The sequence below is a fragment of the Tursiops truncatus genome, chromosome 4 (assembly GCF_011762595.2).
Source record: "Tursiops truncatus isolate mTurTru1 chromosome 4, mTurTru1.mat.Y, whole genome shotgun sequence".
NCBI classification, from domain to species: domain Eukaryota; kingdom Metazoa; phylum Chordata; class Mammalia; order Artiodactyla; family Delphinidae; genus Tursiops; species Tursiops truncatus.
The window spans coordinates 63,252,647-63,272,109 of NC_047037.1; the positions used below are offsets into that span (position 1 = coordinate 63,252,647).

Genomic DNA, 19,463 nt, shown 5'->3' on the forward strand with positions numbered 1-19,463 from the left:
TAATGCTCTCCACAATCCTTTGACGTATGCACTGCTATTGTTAGACCTTTCACAGATGAGTAAACCAGCTCCGAGGGCTTAGGGAACTTGCCAAAGGTGATAAAGCTAAGGATCCCTTACTCTTAGCCACTGGACTACATTGCGTCTGTGTAGGCTAACTGAAGGCAAAGACCATATCTCAGTCACATTGTATTCCCCATGATACCTTATTTTTGCTTTCGATACCTGTGTGCTATTGGGGTTATTAAGAGGGCCCCTTTATCGATAGCTCACCATGTGCTATGCTGAGCATTTGCAAATGTTATCTCATTAAATCCTCGGCGCCTCTTTACTAGCCAGGTAAAGGCTAGTAAAGTTAAAGTTTATTGCCCTATTTAACAGATGAAGAAACTAAGGCTTAGCATGATTAAATCTCTAGTTAGGTCACATAGCTAGCAAAAGAGCGGCACCAGGGTCTGTCCTGACTCTAAATGCAGGGCTCCTAATCAAGCTAATCTGCTCCCATGCCCTTGCCCCACCCCGCTGTCCCTCTTGGGACATCTTGTCCCTCTCCATCTTACTCACCCTGCCTTCCTGCTAGTATTCATCCTCCCACTGACTCAGTCTCCATTAGAATCTGAGTCCTGGAGGCTCAACTGTTACTTAACCCACCAAATGATTTGGCCGCCTATTGCACAATCCCATCACAGAAAGGGAAAATTGCCCACGTTCCCTGCCCTGGGCTGTAATCAGCTCCTTCAATTTCAAGTTGTCACCTTCTAAAGTTCTAACAAGAACTCCAGAGGACTTCCCTGGTGGCGCAGTGGTTAAGAATCCTCCTGCCGGGCTTCCCTGGTGGCACAGTGGTTGAGAGTCCGCCTGCCAATGCAGGGGACACGGGTTCGTGCCCCGGTCTGGGAAGATCCCACGTGCCGCGGAGTGGTTGGGCCCATGAGCCATGGTCGCTGAGCCTGCGCGTCCGGAGCCTGTGCTCTGCAACTGGAGAGGCCACAACAGTTAGAGGCCCGCATACCGCAAAAAAAAAAAAAAAAAGAATTCTCCTGCCAATGCAGGGGACACGGGTTCGAGCCCTGTTCTGGGAAGATCCCACATGCTACGGAGCAACTAAGCCCGCATGCCACAACTACTGAGCCTGCGCTCTAGGGCCCGCGAGCCACAACTACTGAAGCCCGAGCGCCTAGAGCCCGTGCTCCGCAGCAAGAGAAGCCACCGCAGTGAGAAGCCCGCGCACCGCAACGAAGAGTAGTCCCTGCTCGCAGCAACTAGAGAAAGCCCACACACAGCAACGAAGACCCAACACAGCCAAAAATAAATAAATAAAATAAATAAATTTATTAAAAAAAAAAAAAGAACTCCAGAAGCAAAGACTTTTCACATCCCTGAGTGTTTTCTAGAGACCAGACAACAAGCAGTGAAGAGACGCCACCAACTGAGAACCTTGCCGGATTCAAGACAACTGGAGGCTTGGTCCTGTCTTACAGGTCTTCCACTAGTCTCATGCATTTTCCCTCTCAACAGTCAAGAAGTCTAATCAAGGCAATGCATGGAGAAGAATGGCCTCCCTGTTTGTTAGCTTTATTGTTAATCCTTCTGAGAATCCAGGTAAGTCTCTGGAAACTAGGAGAAACTCTCCTGTCTGGCGAGTGGCAAGCGGTCTGCCGCCTCCTCTCCTAGTAATTGCTGACCCGTCCTTCACTCATGCCCACGTGTGCAGGCACAAGTCCTCACCCTTCGGCTATACTGTTTGACTCCCAATCACAAGATGATTCATCTTATTTTTTAACCATTGGTGCCAGTTTTGTCTAGTCAGTTAATGATGAGGTGACCTCAAAACTAAGTCACCTGAGAAGAAATGATGGAGGCCAGAGAAGGGTAGCAGGATAGAACATGGATGTCTCTAAATGCCTAAAGCTCAACATATAGATCAAGGAATTGATTTAGTTTATGTAGTTCCTGAAGGGAGAAATCTGCATCCATTAGTGAGGTTACAAGGTAGGCAGGTGTTGGCGCAATATGAAGGAAACTAGTAACTTCCTAGTTACTAGAATGATTCAATAATAAATGGGCTGCCGTAGTGGTGGAGAGATGCCTGTATCTGAATGTCCTCAGGCAGACTCTAGACACCGGAAGGAGGCTCTGAGTTGAGTAGGAGGCTGGCCAAGACCCCCTCAGCAATCATGTACAGGGCTTACTCTGAGCTGGGCAGGAGGCAGGTGCTGGGCATATAAGATTGGAAATGACATAGATACTTCTATCCTTCAAGAACCCTCCCAACTCAGGATTGTGTTTCCCCAGACCTGATGCAGGCTGAGGGCAGGAACCACAGCCTACACTTCTCTAGTAGGTCCACGATAGCTAGCAGCGTGCTGTGGAGCCAGACTCAACAGTGAGCATCTGAAGACAGGAATGCCACCTTCAATCTGTGCATCGTCAGCACCTAGCACAATGTAAGTGTCCGAGAAACAGTTTTGAGTTAATGAATGTGTGTCCAGAGAATACTGAACACAAGTCAATAAATAGATCCACAGAACCTCCAATATTGACTCACTGTCAAAAGGACCCATTCCAACCCCAGTAATTTACATAATGGATAAAGAAGTGCCCAAATTTATTAAGGTGCAATGAATTGCTTGATTCCAGTGGCCTCAGTATAACCATATGACCCGTGGATGCAAGGTCACGGCTCTTCTGAACATCTCCATGTCCAAGGGCCTCAGATGGCACACCAAGGGGATCATTAGAAGATGATGGTTTCACCTCTCATCTTCCTTCTGGTCTGAAGAGAGCCATTCACTCATTTTGAAGACAGCAAAAGTTGATGACAGGGATTCCCTGGTGGCGCAGTGATTAAGAATCCGCCTGCCAATGCAGGGGACATGAGTTCCAGCCCTGGCCCGGGAAGATCCCACATGCTGCAGAGCAACTAAGCCTGTGCGCCACAACTACTGAGCCTGCACTCTAGAGCCCTCGAGCCACAGCTACTGAGCCCACATGCCACAACTACTGAAGCCCACTCGCCTAGAGCCTGTGCCCCACAACAAGAGAAGCCACCGCAATGAGAAGTCTGCTCACAGCAACTAGAGAAATCCCGCGCACAGCAACAAAGACCCAACTCAGCCAAAAATAAATTAATTAATTTAAAAAAAAAGTTGATGACAAACCAGCAGGAGAGACGAATGTGATTCTCTGCATTGACTAGCATTCCCCTGGAAAATATTTAACCAGAAATAATGTAATCATTTACCTTTTATTTACCTCCAAAACCTGAGGTAGAGATAGTTTCAACATCAATTGAAGTCAACAGGTGAAAGTCTCTTCTGCAGAATTGATTTTTAGGTATTTTCCACTGACTGAAATTAGGTGGGTAAATGAATTTTTTTATTCTTTTAATTGGTAACCAAACAATACATTTTTCTATTTCTTTTGCTTTTCTTCAAATACAGCATACAGCCATGTTTCCTACTGTTAAGAATAATGATTTGCTCACTTTTAGGCAGTGCCTGGGAGCCAAACTCCTCAGCTTTTTTGGGGGCCCTATATTCTTTTGGTTTGAGGTTAATAGAGATAAAGTGATGGGGCTAAAGCCAGGCTCCACTACTGTGTGATAAGGGCAAGTTCCAGAACCTCTCTGAGCCTCTGTTACTCTATAAAGGAGGGAAGATGAGAATAGTACAACTCTCATGGAGTTATGAGGATTACGCACAATGCCTTTTACAGAATAAGGAATCAATATCATTTGCTCTGATGATGATGTTTTTCAGAGAGTCCAAATTTCCCCATCTTTTCTTTAACCCTAAGATTCTCTCTTTTGTGAGACAGAATGTTTGACTGGGTGTCAAGGCCACACTAAGCAGTATATAATAGGAAGTCTTCTTCCAAACAAGAAAATGGAAGGTTCCCCCTAGTTTCTTATATGATAATGAAAGCCTAGAGCAAGTGTCACTGTGTTCTTGAGGCTGATTTGACACAGAGGATCAACAGCTAAATGATTTAAAAAAATTCTTTTTTCCTTTAAAGAGTGGAAAGATTTGATGAAATACAAACTTTTTTTTCTGTTCTGGGTTTCGATTATGCCTCTTTCCCAGGGCCAGGACTAGGATCCAGCACGGGATGGGTCTAAGGCACATAATTTAATGAGGTGCGACCCTGAAAACAAGCATTTCTTTTCAGGGTTTGGATCTTCCGAGCCAGGACATGGTTATTAGGGCAGGATTGGGGGAAAGCTTGCCGAGCCCTTTCTCCACCCAAAGAAGGAAGTAATCCCTTGTGCTCACTGTGGTTTAATAATTTTTGCCATGCTACGCTCAGGCTAATGTCTCCCAACTTTGGTGCATCTGCACTGAGCAAAACAGGCTCTTCCAAATGACCTCCACGCAACTGGGGCTCCGTAACCTTCACCTGATGGGTCCTTCACCCGAGAAGGGTAATTTGCATTCCATTGACCGAGGTTCTCACATTGGAGGTACAGATCCCAGCCTGTCCCCACAGGACACACGCCATGATCATCTCGTATAACTTATAGTTCTTGGCTGATCAGATGTCGCTGGACCAGGTGCGTCAAGTTACTCCATTAGCGCAGATTGTGTTTTCTCATCTCTCCGCATCCAGGCACCTAACATCACAGATGGTAGGTGTTCAATAAATACCCACAGGAATGAAGAAACACCAGGCTTACCAGAAGTCATTACTCAGCTTCTTAGGGTCTAGGCCCTTTAAGTACCAGAAAGGGCAGAGCCAGGGATCTGGCGCAACGATTTAAACACCAACCACTGCCACTTCCTCCCTGCGAAAACCAATGGTTCCTCTGGCTTTTGCTGATGTGCACTGGTTCGTGTCCTGTTTTTCGAGAGGCTGGGTTTCTAGCTCCCACCCGAGCTCTCGCTGCCCGACTTGTTATTTCTCCCTCTTCTAGCTCTATCCTTCCCCTCCTGTCCGCTGGCAGGGCCCCGACAGAACCAACCCCCAGCAACTCTGACCCTGCACTTGCCACGATCCTTCTTGTCCTGGCTCCTGACTGGCAGCTCTCAACGCCGAGCTCTGCTTTCGAGTAATTTGAATGCATCACCGCCCTAGTGGAGAGCCCTACTCACAACCGCAGGGGAGCTGGTGCCCTCCTCAGCTGCCATCTTGGAACTCCGCCATCAGCCGCTTGGGGCTCCACACAGCAAGCACTGCCCAGCGTCCTGCTGCCATCTTCTGGAGGTTGTTGGTCCTCTTCTGCTCCTTAGATCTTTGGGACTGCTCTTCCCGACAGCTCTAACAAGCCCCTGATATCCTCAATACGCTCTCAGACATTGTTTTAATGCAGTGACCTGGGCCTCAAAGAAAAACGCACAGATAAGTCATTAAAGTAATGAGACAAATGACCAGAAGACGGAGTAAACACTTATCTCCTGTTGGTATGCTGGAGCCAGGTGGATGAAAGTGACCCAAGATCACTCATGGGAATATACATGCGGTGTACTAAAATCTTTCAAAGTTTGAAAATGGTGTCGTCAGGCACGATGAAATACCTATAGCCTCCCCTGGGCATCCTTTGCCACAGTTTTCTTGGAAAACATCCCAAAAGATCACCTAGTTTCTTCTTCATTGTCAGTAAGTAAATGGCAACCTTTCTTTTTCCAACTGAAAAAACTTTAAATAAGAGACCATTTTATTCAGCTTGACACCAAAGCTATTTTAGTTTATAAGAATTAGACATGTGGAATAGTTGAGCTAAAACCAAAGATATTCATAAAATACATTAAAAAAGAGTTCTGATAATTTTTCCATATCTAAGTTCCCACAAAAGTCAACGTGGAAGCAGTGGCAGAGGAAAAGAGAAAACAATTGACCTGGCATGACACACCAGTTAAATGGTAGGGGTAGAAACGGGCATAGCCTTTCTGAAAGGCAATTTGGCCAGAGAAATTAAGAGTTTTTAAAGTGTCCACATCATATGAATCAATGATTTCACTGAGACTCTATCCTGAAAAAAATAACGAGAAAGCCAAAGATTCCTGAATTTAAAAGTTTATTACAACTTTGTATGTGAGAGTGCTCAACTGAGAACAAACTAAATGCCCAACAATAAGAGAATAGTAAAATAAATGATACTGTGCACCACGGAATCCTAGGGAGTCATTATAAGCATGTTTTTAAGTCTATTTAATAACATGGGAAAATGTTCAAGTTATAATGTTAAGTGAAAAAAGAATACAAAGTTGTACATGAGTATGATTATATTATACTGAATTATATTAAAGTAAGTCTTTGTGTAGAAAAAAAGATGGAACTGCACCAAAACACGAACACTGTTTAACTCTGGGGGATGAGATTGTGGATGAGTTTTGTTTCCCTGTTTATACGTGGTAGGATGACAGGTGAGATCTTAACTGCTCTTTACTACATGCTTTGTTTCTCTAGCATCAGCAAAACAGGACAATATCTAGTGCTTTAAAAATTGTGGACCACGAAAGATCCAAAAACAATGATACCAAAAGAAATGCTCCGAGTATAAGACAGAAATGATCAGAAAGGATGATCAGACAGAACTTTTTTATCCTCCCCCCACCCTCACGTTGGGATGGCAATACAACCAGCCCCATAACATGTGGGACTCCTACAGCAGAGGAGACCGGAACCTCCCTGCAAGGGTAGAAGGAGAGGAAGGGGCACATGGGTAGCACAGAGAGAGGTCACGTGGCAGGGAGAAGCCCCCTGAGTAGCAGGGTGGCCCTAGAGCAGTGGAGGGGCTATGAGAGCAGTATCTAAACAGATGAGCTTGAAGGCAGCCTCAGAAAGCCTCCACAGCCTGGGAGGGCACAGCAGCGAAATTTTCCCAAGCTTAAAGACGGGGGTAGCTCGGGCTTCCCTGGTGGCGCAGTGGTTGAGAGTCCGCCTGCCGATGCAGGGGACGCGGGTTCGTGCCCCGGTCCAGGAGGATCCCACGTGCCGCGGAGCGGCTGGGCCCGTGGGCCATGGTCGCTGAGCCTGCGCGCCCGGAGCCTGTGCTCCGCAACGGGAGAGGCCACAACAGTGAGAGGCCCGCGTACCGCAAAAAAAAAAAAAAAAAAGAGATGGGGGTAGCTCTTAGCTGAGAAAGGGCCTGTGGTCTAGAAAGTGTCCCACAGCTTCGATAAGGTGACCCCTGATCACAGGATGCAGGGGGACTGTCTTGCTATGGATCAGATGGAGGAAAGCAGGACATTAGCTAGAGGGTAGATTTGCCTGAGGACCATATGAGACAGGTTACCTGGCAGAAGATGCCAAGGCAAAGGTGGACACCCCTCTCTGACCCTGACCAAAGCAGTACTTGCAGAAGTCTCCCCCTCCACACTTTCTCCTAACCCCAGCGGGGAGAAGAAGCGCAAGCGCAAACCTAAATTGGACCAGGTTTCAACCCAAGCACGTGGGGGAAGTCAGGTTACCCGGAAGTGACTAGATTACATTTTCACAAAAGAGAGCTCAGAGTCAGAAATCCAATTGTGTTATGGAAAATAAAGTTATAGTGTAGACACCTGAGCTTATGACATATGAAATATGTACTCACTGCATATATTTTTTGTGATTTTCAAATTTTCAGTAATGACCATATTTTGTATTTTAAAAGGTTATTTAAAAGAAGAGCAGAGCATCCACAAAAATTCGCTCATGAGCTCATAAGTCAAGGTCCTGAAGGAAGTGGGGCACAAGGCCGATGGAAAGACCCCCAGTTCTGAGCCTCATCCTGCTGGATAACCAGAGAGCCGGAGGTCCTGACCACACCTCCTGAGCCTCCGGCATTAAGGGTCTGTGTGTGAGCAGCTGGGACCAAACGGGAAAACAGTGCTTATACTATCTCCTCTGCCCATCACAGGCCTCCGCGCTTACCTCCCTCCCCACAGGAAGTCAATATTATTAAGCTTCCCTGTAGAAAGCTCCCCCCTGCCCGCCGCCACTTTTAAACCAAGTTTTGTTCTCTGAAGCAATAGCAAACTACAGAACAAATCCACCCCCGCACAATGATGACCTCTAAATATTTGGAGAGCATGTTGGTCTCCATGTTAAGGGCTTCTCTGCTCCAGGCTGAACCAAGCTAGGTCCTCGGATGATATTTTCCAAGCCTCTCGCCATCCTGGCCACCCCTCCTTGGAGGTCACACCTGGGGTTGTCAAGGCCACAACTGAAAGGCAGTGCCTGAGCCAATACTGTGACCTTGTGCTCTGGCTACCAAGACTCACTCTAATTCTGCTAAGGCTCTGAAGGGCCTTAAGGAGGCATTTATGTTCTGAGTGCCCCCCGCCAGAGTCTCAACCTGCAGTGCAGGACTCAAACCCAGAGCTTTGCCAAGTGACTGTCTGTCAGACCCGGGCTCTCCTCTGCTGCACCCGTCTACTGGCTGGGGGCACAGGCCACAGGCACACGGGGTCACTGGGGACACACGGCCACTGGTGCCAGCCACACTCAGCCACCCAAGAGACCCAGGTCAGGGTGAATCTGTGCAAGGTGTTGGCAGTGAGGTCTGGAGAGAAGGGGACAGGGAGGGGAGAAGCTCTGCTAGCCATATAGCTCTCCCGGCCCTGCCACATGAAGGCAGGAAGGTCTCTCTCCCTATTCCCCACTCCAGGCAAAAGTCTCTCCCTTCCTTTCTTCTTTTCTCCAAGGACCTTACCCAAGACTTGGCATCTCCCATAGCTCTCCCTCCTCACTGGTAAATCATTGGTACCTTTGCTACGTCTGTGGGCCTTGTTCTCCCTCCAGGAGGAGATAATTGTCCCTGGCATTCAAAGATTTTATTAAACTTAAAAGCTTTTGCACAGCAAAAGAAACCATAAACAAGAAGAAAAGACAACCTTCAGAATGGGAGAAAATATTTGCAAATGCAGCAACTGACAAAGGATTAATCTCCAAAATATACAAACAGCTCATGGAGGTCAATATCAAAAAAGCAAACAACCCAATCAAAAAACGGGCAGAAGACCTAAATAGACATTTCTCCAAAGAAGACATACAGATGGCCAACAAACACATGAAAGGATGCTCCACATCACTATTAGAAAAATACAAATCAAAACTACAATGAGGTATCACCTCACATGGGTCAGAATGGCCATCATCAAAAAATCTACAAACAACAAATGCTGGAGAGGGTATGGAGAAAAGGGAACCCTCTTGCACTGTTGGTGGGAATGTAAATTGATACAGCCACTATGGAGAACACTATGAAGGTTCCTTAAAAAACTAAAAATAGAATTACCATATGACCCAGCAATCCCACTACTGGGCATATACCCAGAGAAAACCATAAATCAAAAAGACACATGCACCCCAATGTTCATTGCAGCACTATTTACAATAGCCAGGTCATGGAAGCAACCTAAATGCCCATCGACAGACGAATGGATAAAGAAGATGTGGTACATATACACAATGGAATATTACTCAGCCATAAAAAGGAATGAAATTGGGTCATTTGTTGAGACATGGATGGATCTAGAGACTGTCATACAGAGTGAAGTAAGTCAGAAAGAGAAAAACAAATATCGTATATTAACACATATATGTGGAACCTAGAAAAATGGTACAGATGAAACGGTTTGCAGGGCAGAAATTGAGACACAGATGTAGAGAGCAAACGTATGGACACCACGGTGGGAAAGCAGCAGGGGTGGTGGTGGTGGTGTGACGAACTGGGCTATTGGGATCGACATGTATACACTGATGTGTATAAAATTGATGACTAATAAGCTGCTGTATAAAAAATATATAAAATAAAATTCAAAAATTAAAAAAAAAATCTACAAACAACAAATGTTGGAGAGGGTGTGGAGAAAAGGGAACCCTCTGCACTGTTGGTGGGAATGTAAGTTGATACAGCCACTATGGAGAACAGTATGGAGATTCCTTAAAAAACTAAAAATAGAACTACCATGTGACCCAGCAATCCCACTACTAGGCATATACCCTGAGAAAACCATAATTCAAAAAGACACATGCACCCCAATGTTCATTGCAGCTCTATTTACAGTAGCCAGGACATGGAAGCAACCTAAATGCCCATCAACAGATGAATGGATAAAGACGATGTGGCACATATATACAATGGAATATTACTCAGCCATAAAAAGGAAAAAAATTGGGTCCTTTGTAGAGACGTGGATGGACCTAGAGACTGTCATACAGAGTGAAGTAAGTCAGGAAGAGAAAAACAAATATCATATATTAACGCATATATGTGGAATCTGAAAAATTTGGTAGAGACGATCTTATTTACAAAGCAGAAATAGAGACACAGACGTAGAGAACAAACATATGGATACCAAGGGGGAAAGGGGGTGGTGGTGGGATGAATTGGGAGATTGGGATTGACATATATACACTATTGATACTATGTATAAAATAGATAACTAATGAGAACCTACTGTATAGCATAGGGAACTCTACTCAGTGCTCTGTGGTGACCTAAATGGGAAGGAAATCCTAAAAAGAGGAGATGTATGTATATGTATAGCTGATTCACTTTGCTGTACAGTATAAACTGACACAACATTGTAAAGCAACTATGCTCCAATTAAAAAAAAAAAATTGCTGAACATCCTTACTTCTCCCCACATGGACCCCGCGGCGTGCTCAGCTTACAGTAGAGGGCACTCCCTCTGCTGCCAAATCCACAGCACTCCAGGGCCAGCTGTGCCAGCCCCTCCTCTCCTTGGTGCTCACCTCATCCTCTCAGCTGCCTCGTTTCTTTGCTGCTGTTACCATGTTCCAAGCTGACTCTGGAGCATCTCCCCAGCCCACCCCCCAATCTGCCCCCACCCACCCCCAAGCAAGCATTGACTCTGGCAGATTTCTGCTAAAGGGGGACCAGTGATGTCCTAACCTGTTTGCTTTTCCAGGACTGATGTTTGCAGGGGTCTTTTTTTTGGAACCAGAACAGAAATCATCCCACATCCTTACGCAATTCTTCCACAGGCTCCAGCAAATAAAGGGCCTTTGGACCCTCCACCAGTCTGCCTTTTCCAGCAGAGCACCTGGGTTGGGCCTGAAGCCTCCAGCTACCTGCCTGCCGACCTGCCAGGACCTCTCCGGAGCAACCATGAAGTGCCTCGTCCTGCTCCTTTGCCTTGCTCAGCTCTGTGCCTGCCGCTCTGTCCCGCATGGCCCTATTCCGGGTTATAGGGAACCAGCCTGTGATGACCCAGAAACAGAGCAGGCAGCCCTGGCGGCCGTGGACTACATCAATAAGCACCTTCCTCATGGCTACAAGCACATCTTAAACCAGATTGAGAGTGTGAAGGTGTGGCCGCGGGTAAGTGAACCTGCTGTGTAGGAGGGGGTGGGGCTCAGCTGGGTGTCTCTAAGAGCCCACCTCCCAGCACAAATGAAGTCGCAGAATGGAAACACCCTGATTCCTCCCAGGAGGGAGGGAGAGACGGAGGGAAGAGAGGAGACATTCTGTACTGTGGTCAGTGGTCTCCAGGAGGGTGCTGGTTGGGGGCAGGAGGAGAGGGAAAGGCTTTGAATGATATTTTGAGGATCACAGGTAGAAAGTGTGGTTTTCTAGAAAAACTAGGACCGGAGACTGGATTCTAGTTTCCCAACTACCACTGACTGGAAATCACCTCTTTTCCTTTGATTCTGTTTCTCTAGATAAAGACTGAGAGTGAATGAAATGTGCATTTGATAAGTGCCTACTATGTGCCAGGCCCTTTCACATATATCATCTCCTTAACCCCTCTCTCACCCCACCCCCAGTCCTGTGGGGTATTGTCCTTGTCTTACATGAGGAAACCAAGGCTCTGACATATTAGGGCATTATTTTACCCAAGGTCATAAAATAGTAAGCAACAGGCTAGGATTCAATTCCAGAACTGTGTTCCTTCCTCTACACAAGCTGCCTCCCCAAGAAAGGTATCCACATCCCAATGAGAAATCTTGGCATGAAAGGATTCACCCACTCACATGCTACATAAGAAACCAATGCAGCCTGAAGCTGGTGACAATGATGGTCAAGCTGGGAAACGTGTGCCTTGGGGGTCAGCCGAGTGATTTGGAGAGGTGGGGAGAAGACATCCATCTATTGCCTATTTTGAAATTAGATTTTATAGCTGAGGAAGGATAATTCTTTCAGTCAATACTGATTACAAGCCTTCCATGGGCAAGAACCAGTGTCAGGCGCTATGGGAGATGCTAAGTTGACTCATATGAAATAGCCAGTTTTGTATAATAAAAGCAGTCAAATATTGGCATTTTAATGATGCAACCTAATACAAAGGTGAGAAAGACATAGTGTCCACAAGAGATTCACAGTCTAGGAAGGAAAATAAGGCAAACCTCAGGATGTCTGGACTGACTCATGGACATCTGATCTCACAATGGGACAAAATATTTGAAATCAGGTTTGTACCAGATGGATTTTAGGAGTTCTGCAACCATAGTGAAGTACAGTGGTGATTCAGAGGAAGCACTGATCAATTCAGGGGAAATGACACACAATGTATATATTTGAGGGAAAGAAGGAACAACACTGCAGTTTTCACTAACAGCAGGGTTGGAGAAAACCAGGAGCCCCAGGTTCCTATTCACTAGCTCTGAGTGTTTTCAGGAAGCTAATTGGGGCATATCTGCACATCATAAAACACAGCTTCCTCCAGGAAAGGAAACTTTGAGGCTTCAGGTACTAGTGAATCACGCAGAACAGACATGAGAGACAAGCAGAGCTGGGCTGAAAGAAAAAACAGCCATACTCGTACCTTCTGGATTTTTCCGGGCTTTGAAGAAAGGATACACAAACAGGTGAACTGGCAGGAACAACTCCAAGGAGTCATACAAGCTCCCCTATCACCTCCTTACCCGCTGCTCCTTCCCTCTGTGCTAGTGACTGACTGACGCACTGCTTCCTCCATCAGAGGGAGGCTCACGCTTCCCTCTCATTACCAGCAGGGGGCAGTAGGGAACAGCAACTTTTCATCCAGGCATCTACAAGCCAAAAGACAAAAAAGCCACAGACAACAACTTTTCCTTTAGGAAGGAAAAGAAAATGGGGAAGGAAGGAAAGTAGATGTTGAGAAGGAAGGAAGGAAGAAGTACAGGGAGGGATGAAGAAGATAAAAGAGAGACAGTAAGTTATTATCCTACACCAACTTACTTCGCTGCTTGACTGAGAAAAATCCAAAGCTGACTTTTTCAAAGTACTGCTTGAAGGGTGAAAATTTTAAAATTAAATACGTATCAACATTCACTTTTAGCTTCCAGATACAGCTCAGCGTGATGGCTGTGCTTCCATCAACCAGTCCAAGGCCACGCCCCCTTCTTTCTTACCTCTCCAACAGGGAGTGGGTTCAAACCCAGTAGGGGCTCACCCTTGGACCCGCTCAGCAGGATTAGGCTGCTCACCTCTTCATTCTCTGTCTCCACAGCGGCCCACGGGAGAGGTGTTTGACCTTGAAATAGACACACTGGAAACCACCTGCCATGTACTGGACCCCACTCCCCTGGCAAACTGCAGCGTGAGGCAGCTGAAAGAGCACGTGAGTGCCCCTCTTAGGGCGACTGCCGCGGGGGCAGCTAAAATTGCCAATTGATGGCGCCTTCCCTGGGGCTGATTTTTACAATTCACCTTTTTATCGTACTCCCACCCCCTGCGAAACCAGTGTCATGTTTCAACATCACCCAGTGAAGGAGATTTTGTGAGGCTCACCTTTGACATCCACGTCCCCCCTGCCACCATCCCCCCACCGTGAGAAGTGAGAGGTCAGCCCTCCTCCTGGGCCCTCACTGTGGGTTTATTTCTCCAGGCGGTGGAAGGAGACTGCGATTTCAATGTGCTGAAACAAGACGGAGAGTTTTCCGTGTTGTCTGCAAAATGTGATTCCAGTCCAGGTAGAGATGATTATTATTCTTATTATAGTTACCTGGTAGAGAGAGTGAGGAGGGAACCTGAACTGTTTTCAACAGAAGTAGTTCTAGCCACTTTGTTGGTGATGAAAAGAAGCCAGGTTTCCTGGGTTTGGGGACTTTAAAACTGTGTTTTAAGGAGCTGTTCTCATTGGAGGTGAAAATCGCCCCTTGGTGAGAGGGGCTTCTGCAACAATGCCAGCATGGCAGGAGCCACCCGAAGGTTTAGTAAGAAGCAGAGGATCCTCCTGCAGCCATTTGGAGCATGTTTTAGCACTTTCAAATAAGCAGAGCGGGGGCAAATGCCGCAGAGAATTACAGCCCCGAGCCAAGTTGATTTCTTCGCTCTGTGCGCAGACTCGGCCGAGGACGTGCACAAGGTGTGTCCAGACTGCCCCCTGCTGGCCCCGCTCAACGACAGCCGGGTGGTGCACGCAGTAGAGGCCGCGCTGGCTGCCTTCAACGCCCAGAAAAACGGCTCCTACTTTCAGCTTGTGGAAATTTCTCGGGCTCAATTTGTGGTAAGACTGAGACCCTGCTGACGGTTTGGGCAGTTTGGTGGCACTTTGGGAGTGGACGTGGTGAAGCAGGGGTGAGGGACAGAGCAGGTGCAGGGGCAGCCACGGGAAGTCAACGAGGGTGGTGGGAGAAAGCGGGAAAGAAAGGGTCCTGAGTGTCCTAAGGACCCCGAGGACCCTCAGCGCATCCCCCACCTAAGCCACTTCAACACAAAACAGCCAGATGCTGTGTGTCCCCAGTTCCTCCGTTCCAGTTAACACCAGGGTGGAAGTTCCCACTTTATCCAGAAGCACCCACTGTAAATTCATGGGTCTCCACATCGCCATCACCCATCACCACGGAACATCTACAGCACTCTTGTAATTGCTACTTACAAAGGCATGGGCATACTTACATATAAGGGCAAGGATCCTAAAATGCCTTTGAATCACTGAGAAAAAAAAAAAACTAATTGTACCGTGGCTGGGTTAGCACATTTGAATGCAATGGAATTCTAATATTTTTAAAAACTAGTATTCTGGATGCCAGCCATGGCATACTTGGAAATACACTATAGATAGTAATTCTATTAACCAGAATATGCGATTCACAGAACACCCCCGCCCCAGACTATAACAAATAACAGATATTTTATTATTGTAAGTGTCCATGTGCTCTAAGAACTATAAGATAGAAAAGCATAAGTATCTTCTGTACTTTCATTTATATTTTTCATTTGATCCTGCTGTCTAAAATACGTGGGAGAGGCATTAATTTCTTTACTTTCCCACCCCATCTTGGAGTAGCCTGGGCCTTGGGTCTCAAAGTGCAACCCCAATAGGGAAGTTGGCAGGAGGCAGGGTTCCCACTCAGGTCAGTGTAAGGTCAGCCCTCTGGGTTCCTGCTTTCTACCTGAAAACTCACCTCTGCTCTGAATGATGGGCAGTGGATACCTGCACCTCCTTCAGGGAAGACCCAACCCCAGCTTCTGTATGCAAACCCTTCAAAAACCCAGTGTCTCACTGTAAGCCGTATGTAAGCCACCGGGGGCATGTTTCCTGGCCACACAGTGTGGTCTCCGTGAAACGTGCTCCCTGGACTGTGCAATTCCATGGCCCTCGCTACTTCCCTCTGGCCTCTCCTTACCAGTCTTTTTCATGCTAAGTCATGTTGCTTCATGAAAATTTTCCTTTTATCCTCATCAGCCTCTTTCAGCTTCTGTCACTGTGGAGTTTGCAGTGGCTGCCACTGACTGTGTTGCTAAAGAGGTCGTAGACCCAGCCAAGTGCAACCTGCTGGCAGAAAAGGTGAGCGGGCTAGGCATTGGGTTGGTAAAGCCAAGTCATGGAATAGAGCATCCTTAGAGCAAATTCGTATCTTGTGGCTGCAGAAAGGAGAAATGCAAAATACCCACTGCCTGTGAGGCTGGGTCGTGCCAGGTCATCCTCTGGGGTGTCATCTCCCCTGCTTAAGAGCTATCACCAGATCTTCTCACCCAATGGAGGCCCCTGGAGTTAGAGAGGCTGTTTCCTAACTAAGATGAGTCATGTCAGGCCATTGGGAGTATAAAGTGTAGATTTTCTAGATAGACCTCTGATATGAAATCTTTCAAGTCCTTAAGCCAGCAATGTCCACGTCTAGGAATTTAGCCTAAAGAGATCATCGTGTTTCACAGAATATATCTATAAAGATGATTTACGACAGGTACAAAATGACCCCAGAAGATCTGAATGTCCAAAAGGAGGGAATCATTGAATAAAATACGGCGCATTAGTAAATAGAAAATTATACAGACACGAAAATTAACACTTTCAAAGAATAAGGAATGATATAAGAGAATGCTATCATTATAGCACGTGAAAAACATAGTATACAAAATGGTGTAGTTAGTGATGCCAATTTCTAAATGATATTTAATTGTAGTTAAAAATAAGAAAGAAATACATAGATGTGAACAGAAGTTCTCCTGGGTCACCACCATTTCTGAGATTCTGGGTGATCTCTCTCATTCCCAAAGCTTTTCTGTATTTTCTACATTCTATAATAAAATATAAGCAGAAATCATACACTTTAGGAAAAAGATTTTTTTAAAAAAAGGAATTAGGAATTTAAGGTTTTTTCCCTTGATGTGTTGGAGTATAAGTGAAACTGGGAGAGAAGTCCACTTTCTGAACTGGTTCAAATAACTCCTCTCTTTCTGTGGGCAGCAATATGGCTTCTGTAAGGGGACAGTCACTGAGAAGGTTGCTGGCGGGGAAGATGTTGCAGTGACCTGCACGGTGTTCCAAACACAGGTAAGGGCGTCATGGATGCACTTGCCCTTATCTTCAGAATACAATGACCCCTTCACCTTTCTGCGGTGCCTTAGTAATTTCAGGGCATTTGCTGCCTGTCCTTTTGAGCCCCGCCATATAGATAGCGCCAGGGAATGTGAAATCATCAAAAAACAAAAGGTTGTTTCAGCCATGCCCTCCCCTCCCACGAACTGGTGGTTACAGGGCAGAACCTCCCTAGTGTGCAATTGGCGAGGCCACGTGTTTTATTTGCTAGCTTGGGAGCGGGGGCGGGGAGAGGCGGGGTGGGGGGGGGGGCGGGGGGAGTGGGCGTGGTTTTCTGAGTTGCAGAGTCCAGGTGGCCAGATCTGTCTCACAGCTCCCTGTGGCTGCAGGTGTAGATGAAAAAGAGGGTGACGCTACTGGTGAAGGTTAGCCATAAGGTGTGGTTCTTTTGCTCGTGGAACAGTGTAAGTCTACCATCCCCAACACAACTGGTGAGAAAGGGGCTACCGCAGGCCAGTTACCCCTCCCCTGGAGCCCTGATGGCCATCCCTTGTACCTAGGTAGTTCTTTTTTGCCAGATTCCTTGCAAATAAAAATTAGTACTGTGAGTGAATTGGGTGGGGTTCCACCTGGAAGGAAGAGAAAGGCAGCTAACCTAAGGAAACAATCCTCTCTCCAGCCTGTGCTCCCGCAGCCCCAACCAGACGGCGCCGAAGCAGGGCCCCTCACCGCTGCACCGGGCTCGGCTGGGCCAGCACTTTCTCCAGCTGGCCAGCCCGCGGCCTCCCTGGTGGTGGGACCCAGGGCCGTGGCAGCTCCCCCGATGCCCCCACCGGAGTACCCGGCGCACTACGACCTGCGCCACGCCTTCTCGGGTGTGGCCTCAGTGGAGTCAGCCTCAGGAGAAGCGTTTCACGTGGGGAAGACACCCAAGGTGGCGCAGCCTAGCATTCCTGCTCCTGAAGGTCCAGTTCCAGTGGTCCGCCCTTGCCCGGGGAGAATCAGACACTTCAAGGTCTAGAAGACGGTCAGAGATGAGAAGGTTTGGCACAGAACGTGGCCGCCATTTTGTCCAAGTATGGGTTTGGGTGGGAGCTGTGTCTGCTATCAAAGCAAGTGCTACCTGTGGTCTAGATTAACGTCAAGTCTTGAATGCCAGCTTCTCGTCATCCTTCGGAGGTCGGGGAACAGAGCAGGTGATAGTTACGTTTGATGGAAGGCATAAGGTCAGCAACTTGACTGTTATTGTTTTGATGCTAAGCCACCACCATTGTGTTCTCTACTTTCTCTTGACCTCACAAAAATAATTGGAACTGTGATTTTTGAAAGGTGCTCTTGCCAAGTTTATATCTGCTTGTTAATAAAAATGCCTGAAGGACCTTCCTTAAAAAAGAAGGTTCTAAGCTGAAATGTGGTCATGATTATTTCCAACTTCATCCAAGCTCACGTGTGTGTGGTCTGTCTTTCCAGCAACCACACCACAAGTGTTCCTAATCAAAATCAAAGTGAAAATAGGAACAAAATAGAACAAAAATCTGCTATATTACTGCACACAGGAAAAAGTGAGACTAGGATCTGCTCATAACTCATAAGATCTGATCATTTCCTTATAAGAAAATAATTCTTTTCATTTCATAACGTTCAGAAAATATTGCTAAATTGGGGTCAAGTGCCTGAACTTTGTACAGACAGACCAACCATTGGTTTCCCCCAATACCCAGGTAAGGAAGGATCAGCAATTAACACAGGAGCCTCACTTTAATTATATCTGTTCATTATTTATGCTTAAAATAACTGTTAGTTGTACTATATATACTGCATTTTATGATGCAGGATTGGTCTTTCTACCCAATCCATTTTAAGACCTCAAGTTAAAGTTCTGGTGTATAGTATGAATAGAGGAGGGATACCTGGACAGGTAAATCCAGTGGACATTTGTAGATACTATCCAAGTGTTCAGAGAGCATAAAGAATGGTGAATGGTGCCTAGACCATTTCAATTTTTATCTACTAGCATTAGGTTGTTCTGAGCAACCTAAGTGATGGGCCCTTTCAGGTGAAATTTTAAAGGAGTAGGACTCATAACCAGTGGAGTGGCTTCACTTGAACCAAGGAGATTGAATCAAGCATTGGCACTCACCTTATCACTCTTGCCTAGAGGTTTTGCCCCAGTAACCAGAAAGAATGGCCAGGAAGTTAGGAAAACCTTTAGGTATCTCAGAAGCCAGGGGACATGAGGAAGGCATGGTCAGCTAGGCTAAATGCTGCAGAAAGAGCAATAAGAGTGAGGACCAAGAAAAGGCCATGGGTTAGTTGACCAACTAGGAGGGGATGGTGACCATTGGCAGATGCAGTTTCACTAGAAGGGTGAGTATAAAAGCCTGGCGGCAGGGTTAACTGGTGGAGATGATGAGAAAATGGAGGGGAGTGTGTAATCTCTTTTAAGCAGTTTGATGGTGAAGGGTGGGAGAGAGAGGATGTAATCTAAAAAGATTGATTTTTGGACAGACACAGCAGAGAGGGGCAGCTTGCAGTGAGGCTTTCGTTCCCTGACCAGGGATGGAAAGCTGGTTGCAGCGGTGAGAGCATCAAGTCCTAACCACTAGACCACGAGAAGCTGTGGCTATAGTCTGGGCCCCAGTTCTTGTCTGCCTTGAAAAAAAAAATTTGACAAGGAGACAGAAGGTAGAAAGGAGAGTAAGGCGTTCATTAGAAAAGCAGAATACATGCAGAGAGACTCACAGGCAAGCTCAGAGAGAGTGACGCCTTCGGGAAGTTTAAATCATTTGTAAGGGGGCAGTCTTCCTGGTCTTTGTTTTCCTCTGGCCA

At 46.6% G+C, this 19,463-nt stretch overlaps 1 protein-coding gene across 1 annotated transcript; it reads left to right on the plus strand.

The window, feature by feature from the left end:
- Window positions 1–11,056: 11,056 nt before the first annotated feature.
- AHSG (alpha 2-HS glycoprotein) lies at window positions 11,057–17,913 on the plus strand. The gene is made up of 7 exons (XM_004318227.4): window positions 11,057–11,269; window positions 13,380–13,490; window positions 13,758–13,842; window positions 14,215–14,378; window positions 15,561–15,662; window positions 16,563–16,649; window positions 17,314–17,913. The coding sequence occupies exons 1-7, from the start codon at window positions 11,057–11,059 to the stop codon at window positions 17,653–17,655; spliced, it is 1,104 nt and encodes a 367-aa protein (XP_004318275.1). The 3' UTR covers window positions 17,656–17,913.
- Window positions 17,914–19,463: the final 1,550 nt, after the last annotated feature.